Source organism: Crocodylus porosus, unplaced genomic scaffold (assembly GCF_001723895.1).
Source record: "Crocodylus porosus isolate Cpor-Errol unplaced genomic scaffold, CroPor_comp1, whole genome shotgun sequence".
Lineage (NCBI taxonomy): Eukaryota > Metazoa > Chordata > Crocodylia > Crocodylidae > Crocodylus > Crocodylus porosus.
The window spans coordinates 33,288,928-33,316,630 of NW_017728910.1; the positions used below are offsets into that span (position 1 = coordinate 33,288,928).

Consider the following 27,703-nt stretch of genomic DNA (forward strand, 5'->3'; position numbering starts at 1 on the left):
ACAGATTTGAATACCTCTTTAATTTTGATAACACGTTTGAGATTCATGATGACATTGAGGTGCTAAAGCGAATGGGAATGTCCTTTGGTTTAGAGACAGGCAAATGCTCACCGGAAGACCTCAAAACTGCTAAATCATTGGTGCCAAAGGCTTTGGAAGGCTATGTCACAGGTAAGTTAACTGAAGCTTTTAAATATTACTCCTGATTAAATTCAGAGCCATAACTTACTGAAACACATCTAGTAATGTCTAACTACATGAGCATGTGGCATGAGGTAGGTTAACCAGCTTTATGAAAAGCAGCAGGATTCCACAACTGAATAGTTTTAAAATTGATTTTGGACAGTTATAGTACATAGACTCCATTTACAGTTGTTTAGAATAGAAAGTCATGAATGTATGGAAATACAAAGTAATTATTCCATTAATAGTGTCTGGTAGCAGCATGGCCCTTGAAACTTAGGTCATAGCCAGAGCTCCTTAAAATTATATTTTCTTTGTGTCATTGCTGCTGCTTTTTAGGGATCAAAAGATTCTAGATCACGGATGGTCAGAAAGATCTGTAAGGCCCACGTCCAGACAGCAGGGGCATGCAGTTTATGGGGCCACAGACTTCTTTGTGGTGCCACAAACTGCACACACCACAAATTTGCAGTGCAGCAAAATCTGCCGCTGGGATTTCCTAGTACCAAAGAAAACATTAAAAAAAATCAGCGCAATGCATGCAAAAATAGTGTCTGCTGGCACAAGCAGAGACCTGACCATATGGAGCAATGCTCTGGGTGTTGGCCAGGCCCCTGTGCTGCCCAGATTGTACCCCTACTGTTCCAGCGTGCTACCAGGACACCAGGTAATACTGCCGGAGCCAGCACAGGTGCTGGCCCTAGCCTCCAGCTCTCCTTGTCTGAAGAACTGGAAGGAGCCGGGGAAAGGCAGTTTGCCCCAGGCAGGACAGTGTCCCACAATAAAGCACACGTGTGGGGTGTGCACTATGGCACAAAGCAGCACAAATTTGTGCCACTGCAGGTGCATGCCCCTACTTGTGGACATGGCCTAAGAGTCCATTCCTCTTCTGTCCTTTCCTCTACCTCCTCTCCAAGTATTTGATAGAGGACACACAAGCAGAGGACACACCTCATTACTGATACCACCTATAATATTTATAAGGTATTCATTTTTACATTATGGTTTCAGATTATTGAGATTCTCTCATTTATAGATCTTTCTCATTTTGCACACATCGTGTATTCCTTGGTATTCATACAGTACCTAGCACAGTAAGTCCCTGGTCCTAATTGACTCCCCAGATGCTACTGCATTATAAACGTAAATTAGAGGCACTGTGAATCTAATGGATAGGGCTTGTGGATTTAGTGACGTGAGGATCTGTTGTCAGCTGGGCTATCGGTTCTGGGCAAATTATTCTTACCTCTCCATGGCATAGTTTATTCATCTGTAAAATGGCAGAATATGCAGAATATGGATAAAAGGCAACATTTATTTCTAACTAAATTAAACTTTTAAACAGGAGGGTGAGAGAATTTTATTTATTTGAAATGTAACTTGTTCTTAAAATCAAGTATGTTCATCTTTTTTATTAGAATGACAATGTGCCAGTCTGAAAATGGTACCTCTGAGTAAGATTCTGGATATTTTTACACAACACTGTAGTAAAAAAGCTCTTGATATTATTTCCTGTATTTTCGTATCATTGCCGTTTACCAGTATAGTTGCAATATAATGCTTTTTCCTATGTAGTCAGTCTGTATTCTCTCTAATTCAGTGATGCTGGAGTCCAGTGTTGTATAACATTTCTTGCTTTTTATGAAACTCTTCATGTTAGCTCCAAGGTACATCACATTGCATATACAACGAGGATATTATCTTTCCTTCCCATTTTTCCCTTAGACATTCTGCATGAAATACCACCTTCATAGTTAGAACTCAGTAAACTCCCAGTTCTGGATTTAGACAACATGATGCTGATGATGTGGCATTGTAGCTTACTTACCTGCTTCTGGGCCTTTGTTGTCAAATTGCATTCCTTTTGCTCTGACCAAAAACTTAAAATTATTGTAATATGTTCTTAATCTTTCTGATTCACTTTAGCAGATCATTTTGTAAAAGTAATGGTACTCAATAAATCACTTTAAAATATTTCAACACTTCATTTTGGAAAAATTGGAACACTGCTGTTAGTTTGGCTTTTGTGGTGTTAATCTGATTCTAACCTGGCCTAGTGGATGAGGGTACAGATTTCGTTTGTTTCTCCTGTAAAAAAAAATGTTGAGTGTGTCTCCTGCATGGTGCATTAATTTCAATCAAAATGATTTAAATCAGAGATTAGGATCATGATTTTATCTGGCAAGTAAGGTGCATTAATTTAAACAATTTATTTTAATCTTGTTTTGTATTTGTATTTTTTATTTTTCTAAAGAGATTTGGTACTTGTGAATTGGTAGCCATTATATTGGGGAGAGGGGTGTAGTTTTGTTATTTTAGTTCTCATGCTAACCAGTAAACTACACTCTATCTATTCATTTATTTAAGCAAGCATGTAACTTAACATACATTTATTTATATTCTTGCAAAGGGTCAGTGACATTTCTTAGCTACTGCATCAGGGTTCTCAAACTCATTGTGTCCCCCGAGCCAGATCTGGACCACAGGAATCCTCATGGGTTGGATCAGGACATGGTGGCACGGTGGGAGCATTGATGGCAGAGGACCCTCTGCCTCACTGATGCTCGTTGTGCATGGGGCTCTGTGATAGGGATTTCAGTTGCAGACCCCACCCCTGAATTCCCAGTCACTCTACTAGCCTTGTGAACCACACAACACAGCTCTGTGGGTGTCTAAATTGGACACCCCTGTATTAGATTATGATTTTTAACCTGCGATTTGTGTAAAATTTCATTTTGATGGAAATTAGAATTAAAATATATCAAAATATCATATAAAATTATTAAATGACTTAAATGTGCTAGGTGTATTAAGAAGACGAGTTTATAAAAAGTAACAAAAAAATATTATTTATAGTTAATTAAATGGATTGTTTCTGATCACTGTGTCCCTCAGTTTTTAGAATTTAGTAGACCTCATTCTCTCACTTCTTTTTGTAAATTAGAAGAGGGAAACAGGCTTTCCATTTTTTGACTCTTAGTAAATTTCTCCATTTTGAATGAACTAATTCAGATCCAGCCTGTGGAGATATGTCATCTGGTCTGATGGCTCCCAATGGATCCAAAATTTGGTGGCACAGGAGTAGTGGAAAAGTTAATTGCTGCTTCCCAGCTACCTAATTTCTGGACCTGTGGGGGAGAGCCCTGTTGGGATAGTGTGACTGCTTGCTAGATCAGGCACGTGGGACTAGGGCAGCACAGGGCCTGATCAAGGCATGCAGGGGTGGGGTGGCAATCCTGGCTGCACAAGGCTGGATCCCTGTGTATGCAGACTGCTCTGGGGGGGTCACAAGATGGGATCCGGGTGTGCAGGGCTTGATCCAGGCGGTGTGAGGTCCAATCTTGGCAGTGTGGGGCTGAATCCAGGCAGTGCAGGTGGTTTGGGGCCCAAGCTGGGCACAAAGGACCTGACCTCACACAGGAAACAATCCATGGATTGGCCCTGCACCACCCATTGGACCTGAGGGGCCAAAAGGTTGAGCACCACTGAACTAGTCAATAAACTGAAGTAATAAAATTAATGAAGAAAATATTGTCTCTGTATTCACAGAAGTTATAGCCATCCCAACCTTCAACAAACTCCAGTTCAGGTGCTAAGCTAGTGATTTGTCTTGGTTTATTAGTCTGATTTGCTTTAAGAATAATATTAAAGCAGTACACATTTGATAATAATGTAAATGGTTTTAATAGCTTAGATTGTAGCACATAAGAACATAAGTACTACACTAAGTCCACTAGCTGAGTATCCTGTCTCCAAGGCTACTAGGTACAGTCAAAGTGCCCAAGGCTGAATTGATTTAATCTTTGCAGGTTAGTCTAAAATGTGTAGCTTGAACCAATAAGCAAGTGAATAGACATTCACTTTTGATTCCAGAAATGTAGCCACATGCCTGCAGTGGCCCAGGCCAGAAGCTGGGGGGACACTAGAGCAAGCCTGGCTGAAAGGGACAGCTTGGGCCAAGGGTATCACACCCACCCTGTAAGCGGGGGAAGGGCTGGTGGAGAGCTGTGGGGAGGGAAGAGTTGTGTGGGGGGGTGAAAAACATTCTGGGATGTTGAGGGACTGTGGGTTAACTTGAAGCTGGAGGGGATCTGGGACCAATTTAACCTAAATCAGTTAAGTCTAATACTATATCCATCCAGGTTTATCTTACACAGATTTAGGCTGTTTTGAAAGTGTTTTACATGCACTGAACTTCTGTTGTGTTACAGATCTGAACTGGTTTCTGATCACCTATACCAGTGTATATGTGTAATGTCTGTCCCTAGCCTATCTAGTGATCTATCCCTTGTCTACACTCTCTGGTACCCATAATCATTGGTTAGAGATATATCCCCAACTCTTCTGTTTAATAGCTATCAGTGGATCTATCATCCATGAATTTGTCTCATCCTTTTTTTGAACCTGGATGTACTGTCTGCCTCTACAACTTCCCGTGGCAATGAGTTCCACAAGTTAAATACATCCAGCATCAAAAAGTTAATTTTAAGCCTGTTTCGTGCTAATTTCAGTGGGTGCTCCCTAGTTCTAGGATTCTGAGATTTGGTAAGGAACAGTTCCCTGTTCCCTTTGTCAGTACCCATCCTGATTTTATAGAGCTCTATCATATCCCTCCTCAGCCTTCTCCTTTCCAAACTGAAGTCCTAGACTTTTTAATTTCTTGTGGCATGGCAGCTGTTCCAGACCCTTGATCATCTTGGTTGCCCTTGTCCATACCTTTCCTAATTCTGTTACATTATTGTTAAGATGCATAGGCCAGAACTGAACACAGTGTTCAAGATGTGGGTGTGCCATGGATTAGTGTAGTGAAATAATGATATTTTCCATTTTGTTTTCAGTTCCCTGCTTAAGGATGCCAGACTATCTATTAGTTGTTTTGGTCACTGCTGCACACTAAGCTGATGTTTTTGTCTCCAGGGTCTCTTTCCTGAGTCAGAACAGCTAATTAAGAACCCAACACTGTATAATTTAATTGAGGCTATTTTCTCCCATATGCATTACCTTGTACTTGTTGACACTAAAGTTCATCTGCCATTTGTTTTGCCCACTGGCTGCTAATCAAGACTTGCCTTTATTCAGACTACTATGCACTTTAGTTATGAGTTGTTTTCACTACATTTTTCAGCAGCTGTCTTGGGCTGTGAGAAAATGAGGCCAGAAGTTTTTTACTGTATGCCAAAACTTGCATTTAATTTAAAGGTTCCTTTTCTTTGTTGTTGTAACATAATTACACTGTGTATGGCTACAGACAGATCAGTATAAATTGCATAGCTACTGCAGTCAAAGGTCTATACCAACAACTGAGTAGCTAATTTAAATATGATTTGCATAGTTGTCGGAAAGATGGTATTTGCCTGATTACATGGCTTTCTAAGCAAAGTATAATTTATTTTTAACTTTTGTGTGTTTTACGAATTATTTCTTAAACCAAAAGCACAGTGAAAGAGTTGTCCTGAGTTCAATGTTTCCCATGGTATTGAAATACATAGACTTGAATTAACTGCTGTACAAGAATAGAAAATCAATGGCTTGTATTTATTCACTAGCTAAAGTTATTACAACCATCAACATTAGAACTTTCCCACACTGTCCAACTCCATGAACTATAGACACTAGGATGGAAAAATAGTAAAGAATTATCTGAATCTCATTGCTAAGTATCTCTTTAGCAGAGCTTCTTCTTGGTGGAGAATGGCCTGAGCTTTAGAGATTGAAATAATATTCTGCCCCTTAGATCAGAGACTGAAAATTAGTGATTAAGTCATTCCCATTCTTCAGTGGTATATGTACACTCCATTAGCAATCACAGTTGGAAGAATTGAGCTATACAGTTAGACCCAACAAGAGAATGCAAAAATAATATCAAAATCTGAACTATTGTAGCTAAAATAATTGTTCTTAAATAATCTTATCTTCCAGCTGCATTAAATGGTCCAAATGACTGTTTACACAGGCTAATTAAAAGTTAATAAATGTACAAAAATTGTACGTTTAGCCCTTCCCTCACAAATCAAAATTTCTCTGTTACAGAAATCTACACTTGGTTTTTCTAGATTTCATTGTATACAGTTTAGTCATGTTGAACATTTTAAATAAGTATTTGTGGGTACTTTACTAAACTATTTTACTTAAAATATTATCGGTATGGCATATTGTTACTCATTCTGGCCTAGAGCCTCAAAGGTGTTTAAAGTGCCTAAATAAGATAGCACAGGTTATATAGACAGAGAGAGCCAAGTTATGTGCTTTCTCTCTCTCTCTCTCTCTCATATATAGATATATATATATATATCTTATTCATTTAATCTGTAAAGGTGCATATCTACTCTGCCTTCTAACTGCTTTCAGTTTAACATGCCTACCCACCTCTCTCTGCTCATGGCTAAAGAAATGGAACCGTGCTGTATGCTCCTTCTCTCTTCCGTGAGCAACTGGACCAAGTATGATCTAAGTCACAGCTGCTTGCTTTTCTTTGATTAGTGTCCATATGGACAAAGGGACTACTGAAATTTCTACACTGAAGTTTTGTTGGCAGATGTTTGAGTGCATCTCTACCCAAAGCTCCCTGTTAATGACAGAAAGTGTTCTTCCATTGCTTTACTCCACCTCTGCCAAGTGGGGTAAAACTTCTGCTGCCAGCTAGCAGAAGGCGTGGTTGTAAGTACACAGCCATTACCTTCCCAGGGTGCACTTCAGGTCTTGCCAACATAGTTGATGAAGTGGAAACGCATGAAGCACACGCATGCCTGCTGACGCCTTCTGTCTGTCAACAGAAGTCTCCTAGGATAGACAACATCAGGACGTACAATTCTATTGTAAAAGTTGGCATAGTGTTGAGTCAGCATAGTGCTGACACGGATCTGTGCGGTACCAAGAAATTGTCATAAATCAAGACATTTGTTTATGTTTATTGTTGGAAGGAGAAACACATTTCAGCTTTCTAGAATAATGTACATGATCCACACAAATGAATAGCTCACACCTACCATTTTCACTCTTCCACAGCATAACTGCAAATCTCCTTTTCCCCAGAGCGTCAGATGCTAGCAAAGAATGTGTAGTCACCTCCCTTTATGAAACAGTAATAATTAACTTGAAAATGGAAACTGGTATAGAAAAAACAAGCAGCACCCACACCTTTAAACATGATACTCTAGACACACAATATAATGGGTGCATCCAGACGAGCGCGCACATGCAATATGTGGCACCGCAGGCCTGTCTACAGACATGCACAGACATGCAGACATTCCCCATGCCGCTAAGTTGCAGCGTGGGGGGATGGGGCTTGACACCGGAAGATCCCACACTAGAAAAACAGAGTGGCACATGTGGCGGCAGTGAGGACTGCCCAAAACTGGAGCCTGGCCGGCTGGAGCCATGCTGGCTCCAGCTGCCAGCCAGGCTCCCTGCTACTGGATCGCCATCGCTGGAGCGCCAGGAGGCCCCCAGGACTTCCAGTAAGGCTGTTGGGGCCAGCCCAAGTGCTGCCCCCAGCCTTCTACCCCACTTGGGGCAACTTGCCGTGTGCCACAGTGGATGTGCAGGGGCATTCCTTGGGGACGAGTAGCAGCGGCACAACTACGTGACACTGCTGTTTGTCCCCGGGGGAACACAAGTGTATGTTTGTCTGGATGTGCCCAATTTTTGCAGACCCTTTTCACACCAGTTAAAATCAAATTCTGATGCAGCCTTAACTGTAGTGATTCTGCCACAGTGTTGGTGAAAGTTGGGGGCATTTGATCTTGGGGGGAGGATTAAATAAGGGCCTAAGGGTACTCTAAAATCCACTGTATAACAAGATTGGCTGAAAAAGTGGGCTGGGGTGGACTTGGAGAGAGGGAGGGGAGCCCCCATTGATTTAAGCATGTTACTTCCCCTATCTGAAATCCTGTGTTGGGGAGAGTTGTGCAAATTGTCCCTTCCTCATGCACTGACTCCCATGGGAAATATAAAAAGAAAGGTGTGAATTTGAAGTGGTATACCCCTTATGTGGAATGTGTTCCAGATCTTGTTTGATCATTAGCACAAAAAGCAAAATGCCTATACTTACAGTTGGTGGAGTATGAAGCAAAGAGAAAATAGCTCTTCTCCCAACACAGATACACACACAGTGACTTTGAAGTTACTTACATTTAAAAAGTGACAGTCAAGGGCAGTGGTGGTCACACCTGAAAAATGTTTAGAGAACTACTTTTGGTGTGGGTGACTAGCAGTGCTATAATTAACTTGGCAAAAGCAGAATATCTTGATAGCCAAACCCAAGTTAAATGCAGACTCAGGATCATAAAGGGAAAAAAATGTAACTTTAATGTATAATAACTGTGTTGGCGTTTTTTAGATATGTCTACAGGACTTTCATGGGTGAACCAGGGAATACTTCCAAATTCTGCTCAAGCAGGTTCAAATATAGAAGTGACTGGAGGCACCTCTATTTCTAAGTCAAGGTACGTAGAGAAATGTATCTGTTTCACATAATAAAAGGGTAGTTTGCAGTGGACACAGGATAAATTCACTCCATGTACACACCCCAACTGAATATAAAGGACAGATAAATTTCAGTTATGACTAGGGTTGGCAAGCTGGTCACAACTGACCAGTCAAATATTATCAGTTGGGTCAATTGACTGCATATTTTTGACCAAAGACTGTAGCAATTTTACAAAAAAGCTACTCTCTTTTGTAGTTTTCGTGACAGATATATGATTTTTTTCATATATTTTTCTTAAAGGAGTTTACATGCTTTTTCTGTGTATTATTTGGACCTATTGGCATTTTTTTACAATTTGTGAGCAATATTTGACCAGTCAGTGGACCAAACTTTATTTGACTGGCCACATACCCAATCCTAGTTATGAGTGATTTTTTTGAGCATGTTAATTTACTAGACTACTTTAGGTGTACAATTTGTTTGTAGTCTCTTCTCTTCGCAGGGGAGAAATTTAGATTAATTAAGGGAAATGTTTTTATTAGTAGACTTCAAAAAAGTAGTGGCTTTTGAAAAACAGATATAAAATACAGAGGTAATTCAGAATGTTTTGAAGTGACCGCCTTCAGCTTGATTATTGATCAGTGGCCACGTCTACACAAGACGCTGACTGCACAATCGTTACTGTGCAGTCGTTATTTAGTATTTGTATAAATAAGTGCTAAATGACTGCTCAGTAATGAGTTACCGTGCACAGTAGTGTTGCATCGCTTCCTGCCATGTGACACTACTGTGCAGCAGTAACAACCTACTGTGCAGTCAGCATCTTGTGTAGACATGGCCAGTGAGAACTCGGCTAAGATTTTTTACCAATTAAGTCAGACTGTTGAAGATTTTAGATTGCTTTTGCAGCATGTATTTTATTATATCATGTCATATTATATATTACTATATACTACTTCCATGAGAGTTTGGGCAGCAGTTCCACAATGACCTACCAAAGGCACATTGAACTGGAAGGGATTTTTACTCCAGTTCCTTTCAATTAGAGGCAACTTACATGATAAAGATTTGTGTAGAAGGATTCAGAAAAAGAACCACTGCAGCTTCTTCCAAACACTGCTACCACAAAGCTTCCCTCCTGTCGTGTGTGTCCCCCCCCCCATAACAGCCATAGGAACTTAGTATCAAAAACATGCCACAGGAAGAAAACAGGAGAGACCAGGGCATTATCAGCTTCTTAGCATCTGTGAGGTAAAATATACCTATGTGATCCTAAGAAGTGGGCCTTGCACTAACATACAGCAAAAAGGTAGTGGGGAAAAGAAAAAAATCTGCCAATTGCCTCTGACTCATGGTTAACGTTATTTCCAGCCCCAAATGTAGCAATCAGTTTACCCTAAAGGCTTGTGCAAGACATATAAACCAAGCACCTCAGAAGTTTCTCAGTACCATTCGGACCAGCAGTGCACTCCAACCAGGTTTTAGCTAAAGTCTAGGTCCAGGACTTCAGAGAAAGGCAAAAAGAGGAAGGAAGTCAATAATGCCTTTAAAGGTAAATTACACTTTCTTCCTAGTCCACTGATGACCAGCCCTGAAGCATGGGCTTATATGATATGAAAAGTGCAGCAAATATTATAGGCATATTAAAAGTCCAAGGAAAAGGAGGAGAAACAAGGGAAGAGTAACTAATGCAGAGAGCCATCCCAGCTACCTGGCCAGGCCTTCCTTCCTTGCACCCACAAAATCATTGCATTTCCTCTAATCTAAAGTATGTCCGTAGAACACAAAATTGCCTCAAGTAATGCAAGCATATCACTGCAGTGCAAAACCACTTCGATGTTGGACCTCCCCCTAGCTCTTGGAGCTTATGTTATGTCCCACCCTAAGACCATGTCCCCTGGTTTCCATACCCAGCCTACCCTCACCATCAGTGAAGTCAGGAAGTCCTGTGCCATCAGACACCTCACACATATATAAGCAACACGCATAGCAATTAAGTTTCCCCTTCATGGAGCTATCAAACATTTGAAGCCTTGTATCACATGCTTTTTTAACCACACCAAAAATATTTGTATCCTGCCATAGCATTTATGACCTAAACTTACCAAGCACCATCTTAAACCTGTTAGAAGGACATTCCAGAAAACTTCACTCTTCTGGTGCTTAAACCTCCTACTAATCCTTTTTTTTTTTTTAAACTCTTAGTTGTGAACTAAATGTATATTTGAACACACAAGTCCTGCGTTATTGTGGCCCCCAGAAATTTCCACCTTCAGCTCTGGGCTTATGCTGCTTGGCAGGTCCCTGTATGCACATGCTGAAATGTAGACACGACCAGACAGAATCATTCCCTTTTGGTCCTGCCCTTGGTTTTAGCATCGCACCTTGCTGTGCTTCCAAGCCGAGTTGGCATGCTACTCATTAACCTTTGCACTTCCACTGTTTCCCAACACTTCTAGCACATTTCATAAATGTATTAGCTTAATGTTGTTAGGGAATTCCTTCTTGGTAGTTTTTGTTTTTAAATACAAATGAAAAGCCAAGAGAAAGCTCTTAACTATTGTGAGAAATTCCCTCAATTTATGGGATGACTTTTTTGTTGTTTTGATAGTGGAAATCCAGGGTTGTGTTTGGATGCTGAAGTGGCCTTAGCAACCGGGCAGTTCCTTGCCCCTAGCAGTCAGCAGTCCAGCAGTGCAGCGTCACGCTACTCAGAGTCACGAGGAGAGACTCCGTGCTCATTCAATGATGAGGATGAAGACGAAGATGATGATGATTCTTCCTCCCCAGAATAAAGACAGTAGAAAAAAGAATATATAAAATGCTGCTTTTATGTGTTTTTAGTGCAAGCTCCTGTTTTGAATATTATTTTAGTTTCTTGCCTTTGTTTGCACTGTATGTTCAGTGAAACTAAATGGAAAATTCAAACAAAAAATCCGAAGTTGAGACAGGTTGAAAAATATTTATAACTGAACCCAGAGCTGTATGTTGGCATGGAGCAAACAAAGGGCTTTTGCAACTGCAACCAAGGAAAAGAACAAAGTCCCTGAAGATTTGGCTGAGTAAACGCTAAGTGCACAAGTTTATTTTCCATAACTTGGGATGTTTCTCTTTTCCCTCCATTTAGCCCACTCAGATGGATATGGCTAGAGTGTCAGGCAAGAGATACTGATTCTCCTGTTGTCTTTTGGCTACGCTATCTTTTAAAAAAAAATCTAGATATAAAACAGCTCATGTATTAAAACCATTATAGGGAGGGGGCTGTCAGAATGTTTGCTTTGTTCTGTTCAACTTGCTGTATAGAAGAATCTTAAAGTAATATAAATTACAAGTGATCAAATGAATCTTTAAGAAGATTAAATCCATTTTAGGTACACTAAAATAATATTAGTATGCATCTTTTAAAAGGTTCATAGTTTTCCATTGATATTTCAGACCTAATTTATTACATAACTGATTAGCGTTAGCCATTGCTAGATAGGGTAAAATGGTAGCATTCTCTGCACCAACACGGTTTGTTTTATTTTTTAAATTGGTGAAAAAAAATGGTGTTCAGAGATTTCTGGCAATCCAGTGCTGTTCTCCTTTACGTATTTTAACAGACCTTAAGAATAGTTATCCATAAAATCAAACCAGAACATAACAGAAAAAGGTTTTGAACTATAGTGGAGATTTCAGTCCATACATTTTCAGGCATCATTTTCATTTTTAAGGAGACATTTATGTCAAAACCAGTATTTTAGGACATAAAACCCTTACTTTAGGGTAGGATTGATAGGAAAAATCTAACTTTTCCATGTTTATACAGTATGACTTTTTGCATTTCACTCACCTTGGATGATAAAAATTGACCAGGTTTTGTTTCTAAGTAATCTCACTGTTTAGCTATCCTGCACTACTATAGTAGTTAAAGAAAAGGGAATCTGATCTTTGTATGCTGTCAAATCAACAAATAATTTTTGCATTTCAAAAATAGGAATTGGGTTAGTAGTAATTTTGCTTTAATATCACCCAGTAGATTTTCATATTGTGTTAACCCAAAATGTTAGTGGTTCTTTTTACTGAATAGAGTCACCTTCCTGTTGTGCACCAAAGGTTGCATTAGTTGCAAGCTTTTTTTTCAGGTTTGGATGAGATACTTCTCAAGTACTCTCTTATGTATTTGGCTCGATCATGGCCCAAAGATGCTGTTGAATATACTTTGCCAAAGTGTAGTCATGGCATGTAGTAAAATAAAAAAAATCATACCAATTACCATGGTGGTAAATATAAGAAGCCAGTGTTTTAAAACAGTTGTTAAATGACTGAGGCTTGAAATTGTCTGAAGTCTGTATTTTACATCATACGCTGGTGCTCAGAAGGTCTGATAAGAGATCTTTTTAATGTAATATTAATATATAATTTATAAAATATTTATAAGCTAGCATTATATAAATATAATATATTAGTATATAAAGACCTGATGAGAGGTCTTTTTGTATGTAATATTAATATATAAAAACAAACTACACTTTCTGTAATACCAGGGTAGGAATGAACTGGTTAAGGGCATCATTTTACCTTTGACCTTGTGTTTTTGTATTGTCACTTTAAACTGGTCTCAATATTGTCAACTTCTTAAGTAACTTAAAGCTTATGCAAAGTGAATGGCAAATTGAAATGATTCCTTTCAGTCTTTGCAGCCTATTAAACATTTTAGGTATTTCTAAACACTACTATGTTGGCCATTCTACCATGATGGTACTCAATCTGTTTTTTTATGCGTTTAAACTATTTGTAGTACCACTTTCACAGAACTATTGTAGTCTAACATGTTTACACATACAACAGAGATGATAGCAAATGTTCAAAGATGTATCCTATATTATTCAACGGTCTGGACAAGACAGCTGGGATATGCTACACAGAGGCAGATAACCCTTTGACTTGCACTGAAAATGCTTTCTTCTTCTTTAGAGCAGGTGCCAATATGTGAAGAAAAACTTTTATTACTATAGAGATATGGAAGACCCAGTGATTGCACGGACTGAAGCAATTCACTTTGTAGTAAATAGAGAAGTAATTAACAGGCTTTGTGAATACTGACAATTGTCCAAACTCAAAGGGGCTTTTTGGCCTGAAGAAACAGGCAATGTTTCTTCAAACCTCTGTCTTGATTCCTTCTAATAAACTATTAATGAATAGCTGCCATTGTAATGACCTCTGAAACTGGAAGTAGCAGTATACATGCTTGATTGTTAGTATCCGGTGAGGTCAGGATATTACATCAATGCCACTTAGAAAAAACCTTTTTGGAAAGTAGGTGTTTTTTATATAGTTTTTAAATATATATGATTAATGGCAGAGTGAATGGTGTAGGCTGTATCCCACAGAGCCTTATTTCTAGCTGGCCTTTAGAAAACAAAAACAAGTTATACGCCACTCCAAACCACTGTTCAGAGGGACACTTAAAAGGATGGAAAGGGTACCTACCAACTGTTTCCACCCAGGATCTTAGCTTAGAATTTCTCAGTTACTTGAGTCATTTCTGTTTTAGGTGTGAAAGACCTACAGCAAAATCTTGCTCCCACTGAAGTCCTGAATTCAGATTCCGTCAGAGCAGAGAAATGCATTGCTTGTCACTTTTGGCATGCACCATGACATTGGACTGCCAGTCTTTCCATATTTTTGTTAAACCAGTTTCAGATCTTCGAAACAAAAATCTTTAGTTTGAGATCCTCTGTGCCAAGCTTCAGTCCACAGAGAATTGTTACTGAAGACGTTGTGCTCTTGTGGTTACACTAGTCTGGGAATAGGAAGATCCTAGTCCTCATCCAGGCAAGAGAATCACTCCCTGTGGGGACTCAAACACATCATTTATCCTCCTTTTTTTGTCTCTGCAAAACCAGGCACATGCAAGACTGCACCAAAAAACAGAGCCTGCATTTGAACTGACCTGTAAGTAAATGGGAAAAATAATTTTTCAAAAAGTTAAGCATCCACCACTCCCATTGACTCAATAGGCTCTCCACTATGAGCACACACAGCAGCTATGACCATAGCAGGCCTTGCTAAGAGGGCCAGAGAACAGACACCGTGCATGTGTCTCTGACCATACCTGTAGCCCAATGGATAGGGCACTGACCCAGGATGTTGGAAAGCTGGAGTATGTCTTTGCCTTAAAGCAGGCAAAATGAAGATTTGAAAACTGGTCTTTCAAATCTCAGGGAACTGACCTAACCATGGGAGAATTTGTTACAGTGGAATGTGGGGCAGTATTTTCTCTTGGGCTGATCTGGGTTGGACTCCAGCACCAGGGAAAGGGTAATTGCTGACAAGCCTGAACTGAGATTGATATCTAAGTGTAGGTCAGAGGGAAGATGCCCAACTACTTTTGACGGGCAGGAGTTAGGATAAAAGGGGTGGGACTTATTGAGAAGCTTAAGCTATGTCCCATTGAAATGGTGTGGCTTTTGTGAGTCCAAGCTTTAGACCCCTGAACTCTCCCTCTGGATGGATCATATGAGAAACCTGAACACCTACTGGGTAGCAGGGACTCTTGAGTTGAACATTATGTTGCCTTAGTGGATTAAGAACAAACTTCTCCATGTAGTTAACAACAGAATTTTAAAATCTAAGTAGTCTTTTCTTTGTAATTATTTTTTAGTCTATTATCCTTATCCAGCTGAGTGAAATGTAAAAGTTAATCTCTGTCACTTTCTGGCTCTTATGCTGTACCATGGAGCAGCAAATGCTGCCAGGGAACATTTTAATCCAAAACAAAGCATGCACAACCCCACTCTTCACTAGGACTTAAAAATAAATTCATGAAAACCTTTCATTTCATCTTGAAAGTAGCTTTATTTATCACATGATAAACATTATAGAGCCTTAGCAGGAAAATTCAGCATGAAATATTAAGCTCACAGTTGATGGTTTGTCCACACACCAAATGTCATACTTTGGTGGGCACATAAAACCCACAATTTTAGCCCAAACTAATTTTGGGGGGGTTGGTTTGGATTAATATTAGGGTGGGGCTGGTTTGGGGGCACACTGATAAGTAGGTAAATACCTGGAGCCAAACAAGGCAGCTCTAAGCTCCATGCACATTTTCTTGTCTACAAAGTCATGGTGCATGCATCTTGCACAGAGCACTTCAGTGTATCATGTGGAGATGTCGGTGCATATTTTATACTATATAGCTCACATTCATGGTATGTCTTCACCTCTTTTTGGAGTAAGCTGAAGCCTTGTGTTCACCTACCCTCACCCACGTGAGCTGCCCTTCCATGACTTTGCTTTGGGAGTATCTGGGAAGTAGAGAAAGAAACAGCATTTGGGCAGACTAATTCGCAGAAGGGCAGGAAAAGAAAACTCAGAGCCTGCTCCTTCTAGGAGTCATGCCCACTCTGTCTCTGCTGTGCTAGACTTGTTTTGGGCAGCTGACAGACACTGGAGTGCTGAAGAGCCAGGACTGCATGTGCACGCCGTGCTCAGATGCCTTACGCAGACACTGGGGCTTCCTTGAAGACAAGAGCTTCAAGAAAGATCAACCATTGGCTTTGATGCTCAGGAGAGTGTCTTAGGGGTGGCTGGACTACTACCAGCTTGTGAGCTGAAGGCTTTGTAATAGAATCATTATGCAAATGGTTGACAGGTTTGGGTTATTGGATGGGGCTGGGACCAGCCCTTTAAGCACACAGAGTCATACCGTGAGAACAGGGCTGTTCTCAGCAACACTGCTCAGAGGAAACCTGTAAGAAATAAATGGGGCACAAAAGTCCAACCGTCTCCACAGGTCTTAAGCCCTGGACTCTAGTTGGCAACAGTCCTGGCAGGGGTGAGGGAGGGGGTATACATGTCCTGAACATCACTGTGAGATAAGACATTAGAGGAAACCAGCCCACATTTTAAAACTTACTACATATATTTCTAAAATAGGGTTGAGGATAGACATTTATTACTGATGCTGGACAAGTCTTAGTGACTTATTTTATAGAACCACTATCATGAATTATTCTAATAAAAAGGTAATTTTCTAACTATAGTAGAACAGCTATGGACTATTTTATATTATTTTAAATTTACATTCACCTTCCTTTTTTTGGTTTTGAACTGCAAAAACCATTAAAAGCTATTAACTGTTTTAAATTAAATGGGTGGAAAAATTGGTTAAAAATAACTCCGTCTCAGTCATTGGCTTGGCTGTTTTATTCCAAGTTTCAAAACAAAACTTAAAGCAAGGTCTGTAAACTAAAAAAGGAAGCACTCAGATAACTTTCATTTTTGTCAGTAACTCCAAAGTCATGCTGTTGCAAAAACTGTATGGGATTTAAAGATTTCTAGAGCTTTATTTACTGAATGAATTGAAATTGCTGACCTGTATTTTATGCTGATCAACTGAGAGCTTTGATTAATTCTATTTTTCTTACTGAATCCAATAACCTATGTTTTTTTCCCCTTAATGCATCTTCTGGCATAAAATATACTACTGTATCTGCCAATTTTTTTGTGCATTAAGCTAAAAGCATTTAAACATCTCTTTCCCGTTAAACCCTGTTAAGCTAAGACTTTCCCAGACTCAACTGCCATCCAGTACACTGCAGCAAGTTGCCCAGAAGCCTGTAAACAATTTACTGCAAATTTTTAGTATCCTGAGAGGTTCTTTCTTGAGACGTCAATGATAAACCAGTTGTTTTTTGTTTTTTCCAGAAAAGCTGCTATTAAGCTATCTTGATGATTTGTTTTTGTCCTGATCGAGTAATGTTAATTTTCACTAGCACATTGTATGTGGCTAGTAGTAGTGTAAAAGGAATGTGGTAGTATTATATATGCTTTAAATATTGACAGACAGAAATACAAAGCAAAATGCATACACAGAAGTTTTACTTTCCTAATGGGAACATCGGCATTAGTATATAGTGTATTTGATCTAATAGGAAATATTACTTTGTAGTATCACACACTTTGTAAATAAATACCTGTTATTTTTTTAATGAAAATTTTATAGAAGAAGCTATTTCTGTATACTCAACTGATCTCATGTTTACCAAAATTGCTGCAAGGGGGAACTGTACTTAACAACATGAGGGTGGGGAAACTGCATCTGATTGAAGTGAAAAGCATGCACTCATTGGAGAAAAACAACATCCAGCTGTTTATAATCTGAGAAGTAAAGCTGAACTGTAGAAGAACAGAATAAAAGAATTTAAAGACAACCAGGGTTTGTCTTGTTTTTAAGCAAAACATTGTTGTAGGAGAAAGCTGCTCAAGGTTAATGTTCATAGCATGAGTTCTGTTTCATAAAAACTACCTTACAGTGTAAGCTCTAGGGTCAAGTGAATTTGATACTTTGAAAACAAATAATAAAATTCACTAATTGCAGTCCTAGTGGATCTCTCAGAAGAACTTGCCATAAAAATATTCAGTCAAAGGGGTTGGATTTTTTACCATCTCTAAAATCTGTGTTGAAATTTTTTTTTCAGCCTACACTAGGAAAAAGTACTCTTACCACATCAAAAAAAATCACCCAGTGTAAAGCTGTAAGTGACTCAGGATCATTTAATTAATGTCCTTGCCAAGGTAGGATTCTTCCCTATTTGGAAATTTAATATGGTTTTGTTCAGTTGAGTTTTTAAATGACAAGTGATGATTTTCCTGTTCAACAGTCAAATACATCATGTTAGGAAAGCTTTCTTGGTATAGGGATTGGGATGAATAGTGACCATAGTGTGCCATTAAATAATTCCTCTTTCTCCTTGACTAACTTTGAAGCATCTCTTAAACTGTCCCTAATCCCAAGTCTCCTTATGCACGCACACGTGTGCGCACATAACACACACATAAGTGGTTGATAAGGCCCCATGTAATACTTAATAAACTTTTTAAGTTTGTCACAGGTTATTGTTGAGTTGAATACATCTTTAAAGATCTTTAAAGATGAAGATGAGACTTGCAGGAAAAAAATTAAATACTTGTTAATTTACATTAATCCTCAACACCCATCCTGTCTACCATGCCTCCCTCCCTTTGCTATTCAAGAACAGGTAAATTGCTACTGATGGCTTTAGGAGAGGTTTGTTGCATCACCTATAAACTTGCACCAAACTCTTTGCTGCATCTTTGTAAACTCTCGCCTACCAACACTTTCCTCTTCAACCTGTTCTGGAAAAAAAAGTGCAGGTCTTGTCCATCTTTACTAGTCCTAATTTTTGCTTAGCTACTTCCTCTGTGAATCTGAAAGTAAAACTAAGGAAATGTTTAAGCATTATTATCAGTTTCTGCCCCCATTTCCTTGCTCTCAACAATTAGAACAAGGTATAGAAGAAGCCAGTGATTCTCAACCAGGGTGCCACAGGGTGCCACACAAAGCTAGCATTGTTAGGTTTATGAACATGATTCACAAGACAAACCTAAAGATTTCAAACAGAAATCCAGACCTGTCATTTTTGCTACTGTTTGTTTTTGAGTTTTTTGCAACGGAAACACTGCTCTATTATTTTTTTTTCTGTAGGCAAAAAAAGGGAAAACTTAAGAGCTGGCACTTCCCAAAGGGTGCCTTGAGTCCATCCAGGGGTGTCTTTGAATCTAAAAAGGTTGAGAACTACTGCTCTAAGAATGCCTACGAGAATGCTCTAAGAATTCACAAAGAAGCACCATGCACATTTTTGCTGGTTCAAATTGTTCCTTATGCAGAGCCGTACATTTCTTGTAAGCATATAATAGAGTAACATTTGCTGTGCTCTAAGGACCAAGATTCTGTTTGTATCACTGCTAAGTAGCAGAAGACTAAAGGTAACTAGAATTTTTCTTGGGGGGGAGGTGCAGAATGATTCTTCAGCATTTCGCACATTTCATCTAAACCCAACCCCCCCAAAAAAACAAATGCTAGTGGAAACTACAATAACAGCATAGTTGGGTGGGTTCATTATTCATTACACTTTGTTTCAACCTCAAATGTAGGATAGAGGGACAGGTTTGCACAATATCTTCATTGTGCAGCTCCAATGTCACAAGCACCAATCTTAATGAAATGATGGGTGTATATTCAGCCCCCTACAGCATAAGCAAGATTTGTGTAGGTTGCTCCATAACACTGTCCAATTCTACTGCAGGGGTGCCTAAATTTCCGTGCAAGTATTCTGCACCGTCACATGGCCCATCCTACGTAGTAGCCATTTTATTGCTCCTACTGTACATTTAAAGGGCTCTAGTCACTCGGTATCACTGGCCCTAGTTATATCCTGATGAAATGGTCATTCAGCCTGTTCCTGAACAATTCCACTTGCTATTCTCAGCCACTTATTTATTAATACGAGTTAACATTTACTGGGGAAGCTACGTTATGCCATCTACATACAGTTATGAAAATAATTCCTTCTAACCTGATACTAGAATGCCAAAACTAGCTGAAGAATTGATTATTGGGTCCAGGGAAGAAATAAGATCCAGTAACATTGTTGTCTTCTGTCGTACGTAAGCCAAAAACGCCTTTCATCCCGAAACAATATAAAGCAATAAAGTATACACATCACTTCCTCTACTAGTGTGCATCAGCCCTTGTGAGCTGTTTAAACTTAGCAGTGTGATGTTTTTCTTCTGTATTGCTTTCCCTTTCAAACCCTGAAAGCCAGGTGAATAAAATAATTGTTCTTTAACATTATATTTAAAATAAAAGGTTTTGTTTCTTTCTTTCTCTGTACTTAGAATAATTGTTACCAGTAACAGCAGTGGCATTAACTTTTCTGTGTATGCAAAGTGATTTTTTTTTTTCTCCCCCACAAATACTGGATAGTTTCTAAACTTCCAGGGTCTGAAGAACAACATGTAAACAGCACCACAGCAAAAAAAGCCCCCTCCTGGGCAGTGAGTAAACCCTCTTGCTGTCTTTTAAATCACAAACCTGTGAGATGACACAGGTCCTTCGTGATGCATTAATACCACTACCTGAAACGTTATTAAGAGGCTTTGTCTAGTCTCTGCTGATGTTTAAACTATTTTCAATAAGAAAGGACCATTTTCCCTTAAAAACAATGTAAAGATTAGTTCCATTATGTTAAAAGACCCACCACATAAGCTGATGCTCTTTAAGCACTAAGGAAAATGCAGTTAAGAGACAACTGATGCAGATTTGACTATAAAGCATAGTAACGTTGCCAAACGGATGGGCTCAGTCTGCAATGAAGTTTGTTTCAATTTCTCACACAGTTGGTCTAACACTGTTAAAGATAATGGCTCTGCAGCAGTGGTAAAAGCACTAGGATAGCTTAAACATGTCGCCCAAACCTGCTCTGAGTTAAGACACAAATTGTAAAGCCCTGCAATGTGGAAGTGACATCAATAGAAAAAGGAATAGCTAAACAGGAAAACTGATTTTTTTTAGCATAGAATGAAAAAATGATGTGACAAGTATGTCTATGTACCACTGATTCCAGTATATAAACTCTGACCAGCTTAGCTTTGTGTCAATGTCCTATTGTCCTTTACTTCAAGCACCAGATTTGGAAACACAAGACCTATTAGCCTGTCATACTGGATATCCAAGGTGTGCCATTTGATGATAAAACTGACATGTCAAACATCAATGGATTTATCGCAGAAAATGTAGAAATTCCTTCTAAGGAATTAAATGCCATCTTTTCCTACAGCCAGTGTGCCAAGTAGCACACACTACTGCAGAAATGCAAGTTACAAATATAAAATGCAGCAGCCTCTGGCATAAAAGTTAACTATAATACCTGTGAAGTAACTGTAAAAAGGGCGTTGCCTTCCTGCCACATTCAGGCGCCAAGACTATTTCAAGGTAGTATTTAAACCGTAATGACAAGGGGCTGTGCAGTGGAATGCCCAGGCACGCATGTTCAGTTTGGGCATCAGGTTTCCCAGAATGAATCAAACTATCCCTGGATTCAAAACACTTTTTCAGGTAGGATGATGGTAGGCTGAACGTGAAGTATGGCCATTTCAGGGAGTTCAATTTTGTAAATCCTCTGTGGTCAACTGCAGGAAACAGACAGGCAACTGAGCATGCACGCATCTCAGAGCACACCAGCCTGACCCTCATTTTGCCCTCTCTCAGGAAGGTCTCACAGGCTGCATACAGATGAATGTGGCCATTTAGTGTCTCAGGGACAAGTGGCAGCAGCACACCTTGCACCACTGCTACTTGTCCCCAGGGCACACGCACTTTAACACGTGGCAATTACTGTAGGTAGGAGATGCTCGGGCAACACCAGGCTGGGCCCAGCAGCATTACCTGGGTCCTGGGGGCCTCCCAGGGCTGCAGCAGCAGTGAGCCTGGTCAGCAGCTGGAGCGTAGCTCCAGGTGACCCACTCTGCTTTTGAGCGGTGTGCGCTGGCCATGCATGTGCTGCTCCGCTTCTTTTTTTTTTCCTCTATTTTTTTGTTGGATCCAGGGGTCAAAAAAAACCCATGGGAAAAAAAAAAAAAAAGAGTAGCACATGCATGGTCAGCATGCTTTTGCAGCACAAAGAACATCTAAATGTGTGGTATGTGGTGCCACAAATGTGTTTGCAGTGCCATATACACAGCCGCACTTGTCTGGATTCAGCCAGAGGCCACCTGTACCTCACACTTGGAGTCCAGTGCTCCATCTCCATGGGGGACTTGCAAGATAATCCCAGAACAGAAAAGCCTACTGGGCTGACAAAAAGGAAGAGCAAGAACAGTGGAGGAGCAGGTGTTACAGCAACTGTGTAGAGCAGAAGAAAAGGAAAAACATAGGGGGAACTGCTGCCATTCTGCTTCCTGTGATATAGCCCAGGTGTATTCTGGAAAGTGGGAAGGATGGTGGTTTTCCCATTCCACCACTAGTTAAGACCCTAAAAAAATGTCATATTCGCTTAGACCACTCCATGGGGGACATCTAGTCCTATATTTTCTGGCAGGATTGGATGTTTTAGAGGGAGAGCACATGAACAGGGTGTATCTAGAGCAGGGGTAGGCAAAATGTGGCCCACCGGGCCATTCTATCCAGCCCGCAGGGCCCCCCCAAAATTTAGAAAATTAATATTTATCTGACCCTGGCTGCCTGTGATGCAGCCCTCGATGGCTCATCAAAACTCAGTAAGTGGCCCTCCACCTGAAATAATTGCCCGCCCTTGATCTAGAGCAATGATTCTCAACCCAGGCTGCCATGGCAGCCCACTGTGCCTTGAGGTGCTTTTAAGGATGCCATAGGTTGTCATGCAATGCTGGTACTGTTAGGTGTGCAAATATTATTCACAAGATAAACCTGAAGATTTCAAATAGGAATCTAGATGTTAAAAATATTCTGACCTGCTGTGATCTTTGAGTTCTTTGCAATAGAAGAATTGTTGTTATTTTCTAGATGACTGAAAAGTAAAAAAATGAAACCCAAGAGGTGGCATTTTCTGAGGGGAGCAGGGAAGGCCTGGAGTCTAACAAGGTTGAGAACCACTTATCCAATCTAGCCCCTGTTTGGTACCTTACCCAGCATCAAGTTACTTAAGTTATATAGCCTCTATTACCATGTTTTCCACAGAAGTGCCCTTATTTCTAGCAATGGCAATCCATCTCTCCAAGCTAAATTTGTTGAGTAAAAGTTGAAATTTACTGCACTCACTTGTGCCAGAAATTATTGTTGCTCCTGCTGCTTCCCATGATATTCAACACAGGTTTTGACTTGTACCAGATGCATGCAATACAGACACATGTGGACAAGAGCACGCTTGTTCCGTGAGAGCTGACTGTGGGACACAGCAATGAAGACTTATTTAACCCTTGTGCTGCTGGACACTCGGTATATTTTTTCAATTAGAAATAGTACCAGCAAACAAGTGAACCTGGGAGAAGTGGGAGACCGGGGGCTGAGCTTTGTCCTTTCACTTGCACCACTGATCACCGCAGGACCCAAGCAGACTGCATGAGCAGAGCTTACCCGGGGGCACGCCATGATGAAGCTGTGGGTGCCATTTCCAGTTTGGCCAGAGGCAATGCTGTCCAAAGCCAGGAGGCAGAGGTTGCTCATCCTGCTCTGAGAATCACCATTCTGGGGAAAGAGCAATAGTCCAGGGTGGGGCTGAGATGGGATCTGAAAACAGCATTTTACTATGTTTTGTCATATCTAGCTAGTCTGTCCCCCAAGTAATAATACTCAAGGTTAACACTCTAAAAGGGAAAGACTACTCCATGTCCCCTGAGGAATTCCCCACTGACAAGTAGTTTTCTGACCCCATTTTCAAGTCCAATTTAACTTGCATCAGACTCAACGTAAAGACTTGCACTGACCTGAAGGGGAGGGCGGGTGATGGGGGTGGGGCAGTTGGCCGAGTCCTTAGTGCAGCCTAGTTATCCAACTACTTTGTGTCAGGAAATGTGGCACTTTTGCTAATTCTCACAGGCTTTGCAATACATGGTAGCTTATGGGAAAGCCCCAATTTCTAAACTTATACATGTCAGCTCCCATTTTAGAAGTATCCAGCTCTTATGACTGCAGAGAAGTTTAAAAAAAATTATTTGAACAAAACCTGAATCAGACCCTGAAGGGAACTCAAAATGTACCATTTTAAAAACTCAAGATTTCTCAGTGCTTGGGACTGGTAACACTGAAATGAAGTTGGAAGCTCAGATTTTTTAAAATCTCTAATGACTTGTTTCATATCTGCCTGCAAAGCAGACTCAGGAAAAGGGGTGGGGCATTATAGCTGTTATGACCCCAAAAAAGTATGAGGCAAAAGTTTTCTGCGGAAACTTTTATTACACCAACTATATAGTTGGAAAAGAAGGCTGACAAGTTTTCAGGCACAATGCACTGAAAAGCCCCAGAAGGGGACGGCGTGATGGAAGCTTGAAAGAAGGTTCTTTGGGAACTTGTAGATGTGCTCCAGGGGTGGCACTTTAATTAAAGTGGCTCCAAGAGCCACTCTAATTAAACCACCGTAGTATCTCGTGTATCAGCTTCCCCAGACTTCAAAATGGCTTCTTTAGTGAGCTTTAGATAAAGCACCCCCACTGCCATTTTGAAGCTCAGGGACGCCGATACGGGAGGCTGCTGAAGCACAGTAATTACCATGCTGCAGCAGACCTGATTAATCAAGTCTTCTCCTACACGCTGTAATTACAGTGTGTCAGAGCAGCCTCCATGCTTATGTACAGGCACTCTTTGTGCCCAAATCTTATCAACCGTCTCCCCCAGCCACACAGTTTGTGGGGGGAAAAAAAGATGACATCACACAAAAAAACCCCTTACCTCACGTTATAGAGCAATTTGTTCTAAATCTGGAAAATTTACACCTTTTTTCCTCAGTGAATCATAACTATATGTATATTGTTATAACATGTATATGCATATATATTAAGTATGTATTAAATTGATTAGTTTTCAGCTAAACAATTCACTGGAAGAAATGTCAATTAATTTTCCAGATTCAGAACAAAATGTACATAAAGTTGCTTCAGCCTATTTCCTTTCCTAAAGAGTTTCAGTCCTCTAATTGCAATGGCTGGTTAATTGCTTGTACTCATATCAAGGAGTCAAATATTTTCAACTAAAACACCCCCTGATCCAAATTACTTCATCCCTTCCTGTTAATCACCCATAGTTTGAGCATGCTTTAATTTCTACCATTTAAAAATTAAAAAGCACACAATTGCATTTGCCTTTCCCGTTTCTGTTCCATTTCCCTTTTCCCATTCACCTCTAAGCTTACTGAATGCACTGTTTATAATAACTGTCTAGAGCGGGAGTAGGCAGCCCCCGGCACCGGTGTCAGAGTGTGGAAGCAAAGGCACTGTGCTTGGCATGCGCACTTCGGGGCGGCCAGCAGGGAAGGGGTCAGGGCTGCACTGCCACAATAAGGATCACATTCCTCATGGCTTCCCTGTTGTCTGCCCTGGCATGCCAACATCTTACAAGTCAAGGTTGTGGGTGTTTTTGGTGCTCTGCCCCAAAACATTGCCAACTCCTGGTCTAGAATGCATCACCAGTTCCATCCTAGAGCCTTTCCAATGTGACCTCTTGACAAGGTCTTTGGTTGAGTCTTCTTGGCCGAATCTCAGACCCAGTACTCCATCCTTATGATCCTTGAGACCTGTCAGTTTCCTTCTACACAATTATGCTCCTCTTGAAATCTTGTCCCCTCTTGGTTTCCATCACTGTACTGGTTTTTCTCTTACTTCTTCACATCATCCTTTGATGGATCTTCATCATCCTCATTCCTTTCTTTAGGGGCCCCTGCATGACTACCTGGCTCTTCTTCTCTGCTCTTTTTATACCTCATCTAATCAACAACCACAAGCAACTACTGTATCTGCACTGATGGTTCTCAGATCTCTCTCTATTCCAATACTATCTCCTTTCATCTAAAGCAAACTTAGCTCCATCAAACATCTCCTTATGGATGTCTAGCAACCAACATAAATTCAGTACATCTAAAACAGAGCTCTGAAGCCTCCCACACAAGCCCTGTCCATTATCTTTTTTCCTCTCACAGCTGCTGTGGATACAGCTACCACCCTGCCTCTCACTTAGACCCACAACCTTAGGGAAAGAGGGAGAACATTTAAACTGCACAATGCAGTACAGTGTAGAACTACCAGTGTAAAGAAACCTAGCTTTAAACCAGATCAGCTGAGAAACTGCACAGCCAAGAACTGTGTGAAGTTTTGATCCCCACACCTGAAAATGGATATCAAAAAAGAGCTAGAAAAGGCATAAAGAAGGACAACCAGGATAATCAGGGAAACAGACAAGCTTCAATCTAAGGAAAGACTAAGCTAGGATGCTTTAGCTTAGAAAAAACACACTTGAAGGGGCATGCGACATAGATATTAAATGGTACAGGGAAAGTGTAATGTAACTTGTGGAACTCATTCCCACCAGATACTGCGGAGGCTGGTAGCTTAACCTAGCTCAAAAGGGGATTGGACCTATTTTTGGAGGGCTAAAAGGGCTCATTATCCTAGAAAAGGTGGGCAAATTATTTGGGGTGGAGGGCCACTTAACAGAGTTTTGTGAACTGTTGGCAAGTGGGCACAAGGAGATGCTAATTAATCCTATCCAGCCTGTCAGCCACCTCATGGAGCCTGAGGAGGGAGGGCTGCACCCTGTACTGCTCTACTCTGCTGCAGCCGGGGTCGGGTGTGGCAAGGTAGCACACAGACTCCTCTGCACCACACATCCATCTCTCCCCCGCCCAGCTGTCTGTTAGCATCACACATTCAGTTATGGCAGAGCACCTGCTGGCATCTGAACCCACACAGGATGGGGCTGAGTAGCCATCCCACCCACCTGCTCGCCATAATGAAGAGCTGCCACCATGCCGCACCAGGAAGGTCAGAGGTAAACTCACCTCCTTCTGGCGCTCCAGCAGTTCATTGCGGTAGGTGGGCAGGCAGGATGGCTATTCAGCACACTGCATCACCATCCTGCACAGGTCCAGCTGCCAGCAGCTGCAGTGCCAGGACTGTGCAGCTGCAGTGCCAACAGGAAGCCAGTTGGGGAGGGGGTGGGAGGTAGGGAAGGAGTCTGCACGATGCATGCTGGGCAGCCCAGCCTGACCCCAGCTGTGGCACAGCAGAGCAGCGCAGGGCACAACCCACCCTCCTCAGGCTCCCAGATATGGCCTGTAGGCTAATTTTTGCCCACTCCTGTCCAACAGAGTTTTCAAAGAAAGTTCTTGGTATGGCTTAGTCATAATGGCGTTTCTGTTCGTCTCTCTCTCCTAATATGCAACATGCTATTACTTGAAATCTATACATGCAATTATGTACACACACACACACACACACACACCATCACACTTACCTCACATTCAGCTTATGGTCTAAGGTCCCCATATATCCTTCTCTGCAGAACCACAACACAGGCACTCATTCCCCAGGACAGAATAATTGTATGCACAAATGAAGCCTAAGTACAGGGCTTCACATCTGTCCTTACTGAATCTCATCAGATCAATTGTGGACCACTTCTTCAGCCTATCCAGATTATTCTTAATCGTTCCAGAATGATAGGCTTACATCTATCATTCTGGATCCTAGCCCTACGCTCCAGAGTACCTGCAACTCCACCCAATTTGGTGTCATCTATAGATTTCCTAAGCATGTGCTCAATCCCATTGTCCA

The 27,703-nt window shown here is 40.7% G+C and overlaps 1 protein-coding gene and 1 long non-coding RNA gene across 5 annotated transcripts in view; one reads left to right on the top strand and one right to left on the bottom strand.

Annotated features, from left to right (window-relative positions):
• TFDP2 (transcription factor Dp-2) overlaps nucleotides 1-11,872 on the top strand; it is a 136,606-nt gene extending 124,734 nt beyond the window's left edge. For all 4 annotated transcript variants that reach the window (XM_019532988.1, XM_019532989.1, XM_019532990.1 and 1 more), the window contains 3 exons: nucleotides 5-171; nucleotides 8,525-8,630; nucleotides 11,226-11,872. In XM_019532988.1, the coding sequence (XP_019388533.1) occupies nucleotides 5-171; nucleotides 8,525-8,630; nucleotides 11,226-11,409 (457 nt within the window). In that variant the 3' untranslated portion in view covers nucleotides 11,410-11,872. The remainder of the gene's footprint in view (nucleotides 1-4; nucleotides 172-8,524; nucleotides 8,631-11,225) is intronic.
• A 447-nt stretch (nucleotides 11,873-12,319) lies between these two features.
• On the bottom strand, nucleotides 12,320-21,618 carry LOC109308594. The gene is made up of 3 exons (XR_002100645.1): nucleotides 21,607-21,618; nucleotides 20,002-20,004; nucleotides 12,320-14,938 (listed from the first exon to the last, which is right to left on the bottom strand). It is a non-coding gene; the product is annotated as an uncharacterized LOC109308594 (long non-coding RNA).
• Between the last annotated feature and the right edge of the window lie 6,085 nt (nucleotides 21,619-27,703).